Below are 13,460 nucleotides of genomic sequence, written 5' to 3'. Positions count from 1 at the left end.
ATTTGGCACTTGAGGTTTTTACTCATACCAGTTAGCACCGGAAAAGGGCTTCTAAGTTCTAATTTCTAAACCTCCACCGTAAAAAATTGTAGAAATTCAAAATCCGAAATGGGACGGCGGAAGAATCAAACTATAAAACCATCCGACAAGAAGAAACCCTTGCCGGCGCCCAAAACTGAGCAACGTCCAAGCAAAGCCGAAAGGTCGGCATACTTTGGACGGAGAGAAGCCGCAAAAGTCCTTCGAACTGTTCTTCAAGGCGACGCCCGTCGTCGAGCAGTCGGCTCCATTAAAACTCTCGTCTACAGCCCTTCAATTCGTAATAAGAAGGCTACTTTCGCGCTCGTTTGCCAAACTCTCAAATGTATGTTTTATCTATCGCTTCATCTTTATTATTTACTTCGATTGTTGATGGAGGAAACTGTAGATTGATTGATACTTTTTGAGTTTTTTTTTTTTGATTTAATTTGATTAAATTTTATGAATTTTTTTTTTTGGAATTTTGGGAATTTTTCACTATTGCTTTTTGAAAATTCAACTTAATTAACAATCAACAATGTAGTTGTAATAATGTGCTATGAACCTATGTATATTGTGACGTGCCGTAGCTCTCCATTAGTTCTTCAAGTTAGGTGGTTTGCCATCATGTTGGTGTTATGATGATTACAGTGTTGCTGGATTCCAAATTCCAATATATATGTAAGTTTGTCTCCTTGAAATACAACATCCATTAGTGAGTTAATCTCGCAAAGACTTCAAACTTTACAATAGGAAGTTGTTTCTAAGAATTAGAGTCACTCGTATCTTGTTTATATATCTTGTTTTTAGAATTCACTTATAGGATATTTACTTTTAGTTTCCCTCAATATGATGAATTGATTCAGGTATATGCTCTTCAATTTGATTTTGCTTTTGAACTAGGATTAGAAACTAAGACTTCATGAACTTATTAGTGGAGAAAGAATTTATTTGAATCTGTAACTGTAAGTACTAAAAATGAGTAAGAATAAGACAAGTTGTCCTGGGCTTATTCTTATGTGATACTTATAATGAACTTAACTAAAATTATTTTAATTTGGAAGTACTGAAATGAAAATGAGTGATCATAAGGACCTATTTACACTTGTACTGGGTTTATTCCAGCTGAACTGAAGTGAACTTTAACGTATTTGTTAAGTAGTTAAATTTGAGAGTGGAAGTTATGGGAAAAGTTATTGGAATTGCTCCAAACTTGGCATTCTTGTATCAAGGTAAATATCTAAGAGGAAAATAAAAGTCAAATTATAGAAATAGAGGTAATTAGAGGTGAAGTTGAAAGGGGAGATGAAGGAAAAAGATTAAATTAATATGAGGAAGATGAAGGAGAGGGAGATTATCACTATTTTTTTGGGGAGAAGGGAAAAATAATACCCCTCATTCTACTATAGTAAATATTTACCCAAAATGAGAGGACTAATTCCTCTATTCCTTCTCTATTAACTTTTTTTAACTTTTACATAAATTATTTCCTTGTAATTTCTATATTCTAATTGTTTTGTTTTCTCACTTTGACTTTTATTTCTCTTGTAAATATTTACTAATTCAAGCGTGGCCTTAACAATGTTGAAAAGGACATTAATAGGTCTTGGAGAAAAGTCATAAGCACTTATAAGATATGATACTTAATAGAATTATTGGTGCTGCACTTAACTAATGCTTAAGGTAAATATAAATGAGTTCAACAAAGCATACCCCATCTAGTCGTTGCTGCCCTATCTAGTCTTGGGCGTAGCATTTGGCATATGCGAAATGAGGCAAGTTGGCACCTCAAAATGAGTACAATTGACAGACTTATACGTGTGTTAAATCAGAAACCAAGATTTGATTTTTTTCCTTTCACTACAAGGCTTCTTTTCCAGACTCCTTATGGATTAGGAATCTCAGTTTCTTGTTGAGGCCTTTGCCTTATTTTGATGCAAGTATATGTTGGCTTTGGATTAATGAAATCAAAGATTTTTTTCTGAAAAATAAAACAACACATACTCTCGTCTCATAGGGAGTACATGGCTGATTAGAAGTATACTGTGAAAGGTCCTATAATTTACGATGTGTATTGGATAATGTCCCTTCTTTGAAATTATTTATTGTTTGTCTAATATGTTTATTGGTCATACCAATTAAATTGTCATAAAATGAGATAAACCTATATTAGTACACGTCATATACGTGAACCCTTAGAGATATCTTCCCTTAGGCCGTGTTTGCTTTGGTGGGTACTATTTTTATTAAAACACGAATAGCCATGGTTCAATGGATAGCAATTTTTTCACACTCCATTGTTCTATTTATTTCGTTTGTTAGGTTATGTGTTAGAGAAGTATGAGATAAAAGGGGTCATAAAGAATAAGAGAAGGCCTAGTAGTAAAGTAAGAGGTAGGGAGTAATTTTTTTAATTTTTATTTATTTATTTATTTTTTTTTCGCTTTAGGAATATGCCTTCCTTGAGAAAACTATTTTTTGCATACCAAACAAATAGGCGGGCTCCAAAATTTGAAACATGGCGTTGTAAAGTTTAATTAATTTTTAAAAGTTTGATTTTTGTGATTTTGCTTTAAGATCAACGATGTAAACTTCAACAAAATAATAATGGTGATATAAAAGATAGTTAATATATTCATTAATTTAATCTTGTAGCATAATATAAGCATTGAAATCAAAAAATCATAATATTTACTATTATAGTCTATTAATTTACAAAACTTAAGATTCTTAATACAATAATCAAACACAAGTACAACAATTGAGTCCAAATGTCAAATATGGAACTCAAGATACACGTTTATAAACAATACCCCCACAAGTTCACAACACAAATACCAAATATGAAAATCTAAGATTCTCTACTCATAATACTTTGAGTGGATGGAGTATAGTTGAGTTTATTGATTTCACAATTTTTTAATAGAAAATAAAAAAATTTAATTTATAATTTTGAACCAAAATAAAAATTATACACAAAATCATGATTTTGTTTTATTGATCAACAATTAATATTAATTTTGAGTTTCCTTGAAAAATCATTACATAAATTTATCAACATTAAATTATTCTCAACTTCCATTGATCTCCCATGTAAGCAATAACTTTCTGAAACTTGATCTGCCGCATATATTTAGATCTATGTACATTTAAGTTAACAATTTGTTAGTGGATTATTTGTAGCCCAACGGTAATGATTTTCGGTTAATATGCAACCCCTTTTATGCTAGTTTCGCAATTGCAAACAAAGAGCGATAGGGAAATCACTTTTCCTTGGTAATGTTTTTCTTCCAACCAAAACTCTTTGTGACTGAAGCGCTCCAATCGGAGGAATAGATGTGTTTTAGAAAATTGATATCATATAAAGAAAAGAATGTATGACATTATTTTAAGTTTCTAATAAATCTTTCGACCTTGTTTGCTTTCAGATCTTTCAATAATCAAAGATGTCTTAGATACTTCTTGTGTTCTAAACAACAAGTGGAAGGTAAACACATTACTCTTAATACCATGCTAAATCTTGTAATTGTGTTGCACACTTGTGACTAGATCTAACCTTATAACATGATTTCTAAGCTATTACTAATGCAAATTAATTCTTTTTTTTAATCGTGTTCTTTTTTTTTTTTGTTGTAGAGACAAGAGGAGCTAATGTATATAGTAACGTATGATTTGCTTTTTGGCAAGGTATTTTCTCAACCAAATGTTTCAGTATTTAGTTCTTGTTAAAATTGAAACTTGAATATGAATTTTACATGCGTGACTTCAAATTGATGAATGAGCGAAATTAAAGTGAACTATGAAGGCATTTATAATTTGAAATGGTTATCTTTAGGTTTAAATATGAGAGAGAATCTAACTTGGCGGTCTTGGTAGCATACTCAAAATTGGTTACACTTTAGAGTTCATACGAAAGTCTATGTCCCAAGCTAAACTTATGGTAATTTGTAGTGGATTGGCATGGTTAAGAAATTATGAAATGAAAAAGTTATGATATAAATAGTGATGAACTAAATTTGAAGGTAAATAGGTACAAGTTAAATGGGTTTAGAGAGGCCAAATTCTCTCCCATGAAAGCTTTATACGAAACACTCAACAAATTGTTCGATGCCTTCATCGCTCTATTCTTCTCTATTTCATGGACTTTCTCCTAATTCATTTCCCTCTTTTTCCTGTAACTAATGTTAATATCTTCATATGCAAAGGCATAAAATCTGCTGTTGGTGTTTCTATGTTTTAGTTGGTGGGACCCATCTTTCACAGTTGTGACTGTTAGCTTTTATATAAATTAGGGTGAAATGACTCAAATGACATCTAATCTGTTGATTAAAACAAAATAAGTAATTGATTTTAAAAATATTTTGAATGGTTAAGTGCTATCCATTTGGGATTTCGCGGATGAAATAAGGGAAGACTATTAGAATAACACAAAAGGGTAAGAGCTAGAAGGAGAAGGAAATTTAGTGAGGCAAAAAACATCAAGGGTTTAGGAATTTTTGGATCAAATCATTAGAAATTTTTTTTTTTGAAGTAGTAGGTTGACAAGAAGAAGGAGGTAAGTAACAATTTTGCGTTGGTTTGTAGGGTCAGGGGACTTTTTCCAAAAAAATTTTGGGGCAAAAATTGGAAAACATGGAATAAATGGTTTGAGAAGGAAAATGACCTCTAAACAATTTGCTAGATTAGTAGTGAAATGCACGTAGTGTTTAGGCTATTTAGGATTTTTGATAAAATGGGCCATTTTTAGAAAGTTGTTGATAGGTTGGGCCGTTTGTGTAAATTTTATTGTCATAATGTGCATAAGAATTTGAATACTAACTTTTTATTTAACAGAAAGAAAATGAGTCCTCAAGGTTTGAGGCTCAAAGGATTGGCTTCCTTCATGTCTCCTTGTGGTAGTTCAGGTAGTTAAAGTTTTTGATTGGATTGAAAAATAATGTGTTCCGGTGTTTCCATTATTTTCAATTGAAAATTGATAGTATTGTTGAGATAAATAATATCTATAGCTCTTATTATAACATCATGCACACTTCTATTTTCTATCTTATTCATTGGCTCTATAAACCTTGTTACTTCTATATATGTCTTGTGCCTTTACAAAGTATAAGTGCAAAATGGCTAGAATATAGGCTCTTTTGGACGAAGTTGAATTTGTTATTTCCTTGTGCACACTTTTTATTTGGGTGAAGCGGCACATGATATTTGCTACCAATGGTCAATCTGAAACAAGCTCTTTGTTAGTGTTATCACTTATCACTAACAAGGCTAAGTTTGTTGATATCCGACCCCCAATAATTGAATGTTGTTGTTGTTGCCCATTGTACTTATCTTGTTATCTATAATATAAGTGATAAAACAGGTTTTGTTGTGCTTGTGCCATTCCTTCACTTCTCCTAAATTTCCCTTTAATTTAGAAGTCATATGCATTGTCTTGTTTCCTTTTTCTTGATATGCTGGATGTAAAAAACTTTTGTTCAGGAAGTTTCATCATTTGGCATCGCAGAAAAATATCTATTTCTACGTAAACCTGCTCTTGAGTCTGCTTTGGCAAAGATACTAGTTAAAAAGAAGGTCAAACGAGTTGAAGAACTGCTGGCACAGTATGAGACCCTAGGTTTGTTTTGGCCTTTTAATATGCTCTATAAATAATTGATGGAATCTTTTATATGACTTTTTTTTGAACTAGTACTCATCATTTTTAGAAAATGATTTTGAGCTCTTTGATTTTGTAACTTCCAATTGTCAATGGAAGTAACCCTTTAATTTTTTTTGTTAATTTTTTTTATTTTGATTCGACTTCCTCCTGATAATTTCTCATCTGCATGAAATCATGGGCGCTTATTGGAATCATTGAGTAATGTTTGCATTTATTTACCAGATTCTCCAAAACCTCGATATGTTCGTGTAAATACTTTGAAACTGGATGTTGACTCTGCTGTCAAAGAACTCGAAAAGCATTGCACAGTAAGTGTGCTATATTACTTTTGTTGTTTTCTTCTCGGGTGAGCACGGGGTTGACGTATGGATTTCTTAAAATTTTGAGATACTTGGAATGCATTTTAATAAGTGTGCTATTTTAATGTTAGTTGCTATTGTACTCTTAATAGGTTCTCAAGGATGATTTAGTTCCAGATCTATTGATTCTTCCACCTGGTGTAGACTTGCATGACCACCCTCTAGTCACAGGTGGAGGTGTCTTTCTTCAGGTATGTACTTTATTGAATTATGCTTTTAGCATCTAATTTAATCAATAAGTGATTTAGTGTAACCATAACATAAAACTATTAATTTTACTTGATTTTGCTAGGGCAAGGCAAGTTCTATGGTAGCAGCTGCCCTTGGACCCCAGCCAGGTTGGAAGGTTAGTTTATGATTTGATTATCTATCACCTGTACCAATCCACAAATTTGCTTATACTTTGGTGCTGGAATTGTATTCACGTGAAATGTTTGGCTGCATGGTCTACATATGATTGTAGTTAATAAGATAAAAATACTAAGAATAAATGTCATGATGGAAGTTAAGCGACCTATTTTTTTGTCAATAAGGTAGAGTTTGCCGGCATAGTGCAAAAATACGGTTTCAGTTATCGGTCGCGTAATTCATTTCACGTTCAATGCTGATGAAGTGATGATTTTGTGGTCAATGTGCGGCAAACCCGAAAATCTTTACGATGCGGTTGCCATACGGTGATGCGACCTTGTTTTTGTAGTAGATTTGCCAATCTTCAAATAATAGAACTAGTACTATGAATTTTTTTATTGACGACATGTGGTTGCATATCCATGTCGTTGCTGTCTTTAGGTGTACTAACCTCATAAATAGGTTTCTTGTTTTTAAAGCTTTTTTTTGTTTGTTTGCAATTTAATAATAGTAAGAATGTAGGACTGTTCTGAAGATCTCATTTTAGGAAGATTGGGGTTATTAAGGTGTTCATACTGAGACGGATGAGGGAGCATACCCTAGAGGTTGAAGTTCAGAATGAAGTCATATGAAATGGTTTCATAGATATTGAAGATAACGAGAATAAGATGTTTACGTGTCACTTAGCAAAGCGGAGATCAAGAGTGAAGAATAACTTGAAGAATTGAGATTTGTTGAAGCATATAAAAATAGATAGGAAAAAATGGTGGAGAATATACGTGGTTGATTAATAGAATTGATTTTGTTACTTGTACATTAGTATTGATAGGCTGATTAAAATATGATCTTTATTACCGAAATCCCTAATGTCGATTTGTTTTGTTTTATGTATTCAAATCTATATCATTGAAATTAAGGCTTTGTCATTGTTGTTGTGGTTGTAAATAATTGATAGTATGCTTTAGGAGTTTGATAACTTACATATCTTTCAAGTGTTTTTTTTTTTAAATTAAGCATTTAAATAGCTGTTATCTTAAATTATTAACTTTCAAGCTGTTAATTAGCTGTAAATGTTTTAGTAGATCCTGAATTTGTTTCCCTGTGAGCTATGTGACATGAAAATTAGTTGTGGAATGACTTAGTGAAATACTGTAAAAAAGGTGTTTGTGGAAGCAAAACTGATGTAATAATGGCATTTTCACTACACTTTCTTGTTCTATTTCCAATGAATTGCTATAGAACTATTTAGCAGCGACCTCCCATATGCTGTGGAAGCTGAAAAGGATTGATATAGGACTTTTCCGAATTCTTGAGCTAAGCATATTAGTATCAATATGGACTAGCAATTTACATTCTAAGGGAAAATTAGAGTACGTAATTGTGACTTATACAAGAGAAATGGTGTTTGTTCCCTAAGGCTTTAGTATATTATAAAAAACTGAAACAAAAGGAACTAAAGGAAAATATAATTTCCCCCTCTTTTCTCCAACGCAGCCTGTTATCTTCAAGCGCACAACCATCGACCACTTGTACCGACTACTACCTGCATTTACCTTTGCAATAAACTCTGGCTGGCGATGTCACCTCATATAACTTCACCTTTCCCTTCCCACATCCTTCTCAGTCCTTACTCCTCATAGTGAAAAAACAAGGCCGCGATGTATTGTATTGACCGGGTTGTAAAGTTTTTCAAATTTATGAACTGATATTACCCACATCACTCGTATCACCGCATCGTTATACTGTCAGTGCGGATCTAGGAAAAAACAAATGATGCTGATTACAACGTTGAGTATGTTTATTGTCCATCTCGAATATTCATATTTCGAAAGTGGTGTATAATGTCATTTATTACATTTAAACTATCAAACTAATCATATACATTAAATAGGCATTGTTAAATGTAATATTGTGTAGGGTTAATTTGATTATTAGATCTTTTCCCTTTTTCCCACCCTTAATAATATTATATCTCACCTGTTATATTGATGTAAGTTTATTTGGAGTGAGAGATGAAGCATGGTGGTAGTTTTTGGTGAGCAATGGTGACATTGGTGTAGGGTTGAGTGATGTTTGTTGTGGTGAGAGGGAAAAAGGGTGGACATATGGTGGTTGGTGGTGGGATGTTTGTGTTAGTGTTAGTGTTGTGGCGGTAGTGGGATCAGGGATAGCGAGAAGTCACAGGATAGAAATTTCTTATTGTAAATTTCATTCATTTGAGCCTTATATTTATTTTGCTAACTTTATACTTCATTCTTAACACTATGTTTAGATAATAACTACAGGGAGAAAAGAAAGGAAGGGAAAGGGAAAGGGAAAGGAGGATAGAAGAATGAAAGGAAAATAACTCTTATTTGTTTAGGAGGGAAAGGAAGAGAAATGAAAAGAGACGAGAATTTTGCTGTTTTGCCTCGTTCCAACATTGGAGGGATTAAGACCTTAACATAAGTATTCATCTAATCCCTCCGAATCCCTTCTCTCTCATTTTGTTATCCAAACATGAGATCCTTCATCTCTCCCCCTCCTTTCTCTCCATTCCCTTCCATCCAAACAAACTCTAAAAGTATTCAACATATAATGTTAATGGTGAGCATTGAAATTGTAGAAAGTGCATGTCTTTTGGTGTTACTTTCTTGTCGCTTATCCACACTGCTAGTACTTCAATTTGCGCTAGCCCTTTCTCCTTTTTATTAACTTGTAAAACTTGATGAAATTAGGTGAGCATCAGTGTGTGACCAACTAATTGGTAGAGCTAGTATGTGATTGATTACTAATATAACATACTGGGGAGTTCCAGATGGAGAGATTTTGTTGCATGTCTTGCTGTAAGTAGACCTTTTATAGTGTGGCATCTGTCTCCCTCATTTTTTCCTCTAATAATTTGTTGCATTTTTAAGGTCCTTGATGCATGCTCAGCTCCAGGGAACAAAACTGTTCATCTTTCTGCTCTCATGAAAGGGAAGGGAAAGATTGTGGCATGTGAGTTGAATAAGGATAGGGTGAATCTTCTCCGAAATACAATCCAAGTTGCTGGAGCAAATAGTATCCTATGTTTTCAGTTCCATCGGCTTACTTCTATGCATTTGATTACTTCATCTGTGTATTTCGTAAATTGTTAATTGTTTATTTTGATTCTAAAAATGGATGAACTCTATTGTAAATTTCAGTGGGATGCTATCATAAGATTTTATGGTATATAGTACACTTGTAACCTTGACCTGGAGAACAGATGTGGAAGTCCATCATGGGGATTTTCTAATCATCAACCCAGACGATCCAGCCTTCTCAGAGGTGACAGTTTATTTATCTATGTTACTTAGTTATTGAACGCTGCAAGGAGATTCTAAGTTACACTGCTAAGTAGGGAAAGCTCAAATCTGTTTGATGTGAATTTTCGCATTAGATGAAGGATATTACGTGCTCAGAAGTTCATGATTATTTCCTGATCCTCTGGAATATCTTTAATAATCAATCAATTCAAACCCCCCCCCCCCCCCCCCCCCAACCCCCTCCCCAAAAAAATACATTTGTTAGTAAGATTTTACTCATGCCATCCCTGATTCCTGTAAATTGGTAGTAAAACTTTTGTGCTTCGCAATTATCAGGAAAGTCTTGGCTTTGGTAGCTTGTTGCTAATTTCTGTTTAGGCTGAGAAATGGTGTGAACATTGTTCCCTGATGTAATATGCTATTACTTCAAAGACATCTTTGTATTTTTAGTCGTGTATCAAAGGGAAGTCTTTTTATTCAACTGTGGTTTCATCACCTAGTGAGATGGCCATATTCTCCCTGCTTCTGCCTAATACTTGTAGAAATTCTTTTTTTACAGCTTCGTGCTATACTCTTAGATCCCTCCTGCTCAGGATCTGGGACTGCCGCTGATAGACTGGACCATTTGCTCCCTTCACATATGACTAGTAAGTGAGAGTTCTATATTCACCTTTTCGTTATCCCTCTCACTGCAGTGTGGATACTAAAGGCATTTTGTGAGGAAAAAAATGCAGGTCCTGCTATCTGCAAAGCTTTTCTCTTAAGTGAGGTGGTGTGAAGGATTTTGATGTATCATTTTCTTTCAAGACGCCACTTTAATTGAAGTATTCTACCTTTTTAATATAACTATTAGTGGTGCAGACAACTGATAGCGTGTCAATCTTCATTCCTGAGTCCTGACCTCTCAGTTCCTCATCCTTATGTGATTTTTCTTTGAGAATGCAACTGATAGACATGGGCCTGACTCCATCTGTACCTTGTTTGTCCCAACAGAAGGCATGCATTTCGTGCTGCGTGCACGAATCGAAAAATAGCTAGTGGATCCCCTCGGGCAGGCTTTTTTCCAACCAAAAAACTAATGGACAGCCCTGCATGCTTTTTACCTATGGGAACTTTATGAAGTGTTTGTGTTCTTGATTTTTTAATACTAAACTGTTCTATACCAAAAACAAGATTGTCGGTACAAATGCATTCAGAATATTGCTAAACCTGCTGAGGCCCATCTTTCGCAACCGCCTTCTATGACAGATTGCTGATGAGTGAGTTGAGTTATTTTTTGGGTTGCCTATGATCGCAAAGACGAATTTGGTTTAATCCATGTCTTATTATTTGTAAATTGAGGTTGTAACATGTTTTACTGATTGCTGATACACATAGAGGATGAGTTTATGATAAATACTTCTAAGAGAAAAGTGATGTTTCTGAGTGGTGTTAGCTATTTTGGTCTCCATTGAGAAGAAGTTTGCATGGAAGCTTTTATGAAAAATAGCAATATTAAGAGAAGCACTTCTGTATTGACTCATTTATCGGAAATTCATTGTGTAGATCAGGAAACTGACTCGAATGCAAATCGGTTGACAAGACTTGCAGCTTTCCAGAAGAAGGCTTTAGAGCATGCACTATCTTGTAAGAATTTGTGATGCTACTTGATTATACTTTTCTATTGCTTCGGTTATTGAGCTTACAAATTTGAACTCCTTTTGAAAAATCACAAGTTGTTTTCTCTGTAAATTTGGTAGTTCCATCTGTTGAGAGGATTGTTTACAGCACATGCTCAATCCATCAAATTGAAAACGAAGATGTAATAAAATCTGTTCTGCCGCTAGCTTTAAAGAATGGGTTTGAGCTGGAAACACCCTTCCCTAAATGGCCTCGTCGAGGTTTTCCAGTGTTTGAAGGCTGTAAGTGCTTTTTGAGATGACATACTTTCCATGACCTGAACAGTTGAAATCATATTTCTTATAGCAGTAAAACTTATGATTGAACTTTTCTCAAATGAGACGGTCTTCTGATAAATTCATGTATATTTAGTGAGTTTAAGCGATCAAATTGATTTGATTGTTATTTGCTTCTTTGGCAGCTGAACACTTGCTTCGAATGGATCCCATTGAGGACAAAGAAGGCTTCTTCATCGCCTTATTCGTGAGGAAAAGCGGAAACCAAAGACAGCCTGATCCTTGCAAAGGAGATTGCTGCGCAAACCATAGCAGCACACAACCATTGCCTTTTACTAGGCTTTCAAAGATGTGGCTACTCTCCATGATTTCGTCTCAGAAGCAGACGCATAGAAAAAGAATGAAATGAAATGCAACATAATAAGATAAGTTAAAGGCACCCCAGATATCGTATTAGTATTAACATTTGGGGCCATTTTCTGGAAACGAAATCCTACGTAATGGAGAAGGTCAAGGCAACCCAGAAATTGTATTTGTATGAAAATTTTATGCCACAATTTGGTAATGAAGTCCTACATAATAGAGAAGCTAAACAGACAATCCATTAAATGTGCTAGCGTCATTTTCTGAAATTGAGGCTCCACATAATAGAGATGCTAATTGCTAACCCAGAAATTTTTTAGCAATTTCTGGAGATAAAACACTGCATGATATATAAATGTTCAATGCAACCCAGAAATTGTACTTTGATAAAATTCTTTCGTTAATTAATTTTGATTTTAACACGTTCTGTTTTTTGTGTTCTTTTCTTTACCTCGAGTTTTGGAATTGTTGGTGTAACTCGGTTTTGAGCTCGTTGTAGCTCGATATGGCACATTCACTAGTTGTAGTAGATTTTCCAACATTGGCAAAAACAACATAAAGAAATAACAAAAAAATTACTCAAATAAGAACCAAATTACTCATACTCATATTAAAATAAACGCCATTAAACGCCATTACAAAACATATAGTATTAAGATATAATATACCCTTGAAATCCTAACATCACATACACAACATACATTATTATTAAAAAAGATAGCAGATGCAGCAGCACAAAACACCCAGCAGGAATCCCAAGAAGATGATCAAGCAACCTTAACTTCAATGGTCTTAGGTTTCTTAGGTTCAGGAGGAGGCAGTTTCTCAACACTTACAGTCAATACACCATCCTGACAAACAGCGCTGATCTTCTCCGTATTCGCATTCTCCGGCAACACAAATTTCCTCATAAACTTTCCGATTCTCCTCTCCATTCTTATGTACTTCACTCCTTCTTTCTCCTCTTCTCTCTTTCTTTCTCCACTGATCACCAGCACATTATCATCTTCCACCTGCACTTTTATGTCTGCACTCCTTAATCCTGGCATATCGATAATGAACTGGTACGAGTTCGGGTACTCCTTCACATCTGCCGGAGTACGAGCCATTGCACGAGCGTCTCGGACGTATGCGTTGGATGGTGCGGAAGATTTTTCGGTGGTTGTTTGAGGAGTGAAATCGTCGTGATCGAGGAAGTGAGATAAGGCATTGAAGACTGGAGAATCGAATCCTGTGAATCGGAAATCCATCTTTCGTTTTCTTGTGAGCGGAATTTTTGAAATTGTTTACAAGATTCTGAGAATGTTTTGAGTGAATTTTTATGATTTTGCTGATGAAGATTGTGACGAAGGGGAGAAATTTATAAAGGTGGTGAGGCGAAGATTCTAGAGGAAGAATGTAAGGATAAGGAAGGTAGATGACATTTCTAGGAGTTTCTTGAAGGTTTAGGAGGGAGTTTTTTGGTGCAATGATGGACGTGTCAAGTTTTGAAATCCTCCAGAAGATGGTAGAATAATGTGGAATATTCTTCTCCCTAAAATTGGGTTAGACA

At 34.5% G+C, this 13,460-nt stretch overlaps 2 protein-coding genes across 3 annotated transcripts; one reads left to right on the top strand and one right to left on the bottom strand.

Annotated features, from left to right (window-relative positions):
* Nucleotides 1-12,353, top strand: LOC130804030 (25S rRNA (cytosine-C(5))-methyltransferase NSUN5). Of its 2 annotated transcripts, XM_057668323.1 has the most exons (13): nt 1-364; nt 3,447-3,505; nt 3,655-3,705; nt 5,497-5,632; nt 5,897-5,982; nt 6,126-6,224; nt 6,326-6,379; nt 9,279-9,423; nt 9,611-9,672; nt 10,210-10,297; nt 11,196-11,276; nt 11,390-11,551; nt 11,731-12,353. In XM_057668323.1, exons 1-13 carry the CDS (start codon nt 109-111, stop codon nt 11,952-11,954), a joined length of 1,503 nt encoding a protein of 500 aa, XP_057524306.1. In that variant the 5' UTR covers nt 1-108; the 3' UTR covers nt 11,955-12,353. The 2 variants fall into 2 exon arrangements, with proteins under 2 accessions (XP_057524306.1, XP_057524307.1); XM_057668324.1 differs by lacking the exons at nt 1-364; nt 3,447-3,505; nt 3,655-3,705 and adding an exon at nt 3,725-4,922 and having other exon boundaries at nt 5,522-5,632.
* Nucleotides 12,354-12,494: 141 nt separating this feature from the next.
* LOC130804031 (17.1 kDa class II heat shock protein-like) lies at nt 12,495-13,460 on the bottom strand. Its single transcript, XM_057668325.1, has one exon. It carries the CDS (start codon nt 13,156-13,158, stop codon nt 12,676-12,678), a length of 483 nt encoding a protein of 160 aa, XP_057524308.1. The 5' UTR covers nt 13,159-13,460; the 3' UTR covers nt 12,495-12,675.

The sequence above is a fragment of the Amaranthus tricolor genome, chromosome 17 (genome assembly GCF_026212465.1).
Source record: "Amaranthus tricolor cultivar Red isolate AtriRed21 chromosome 17, ASM2621246v1, whole genome shotgun sequence".
Taxonomy (NCBI): Eukaryota; Viridiplantae; Streptophyta; class Magnoliopsida; order Caryophyllales; family Amaranthaceae; genus Amaranthus; species Amaranthus tricolor.
The sequence above is the reverse complement of the archived record's forward strand: the minus strand, read 5'-3'. Positions and strand labels throughout refer to the sequence as shown.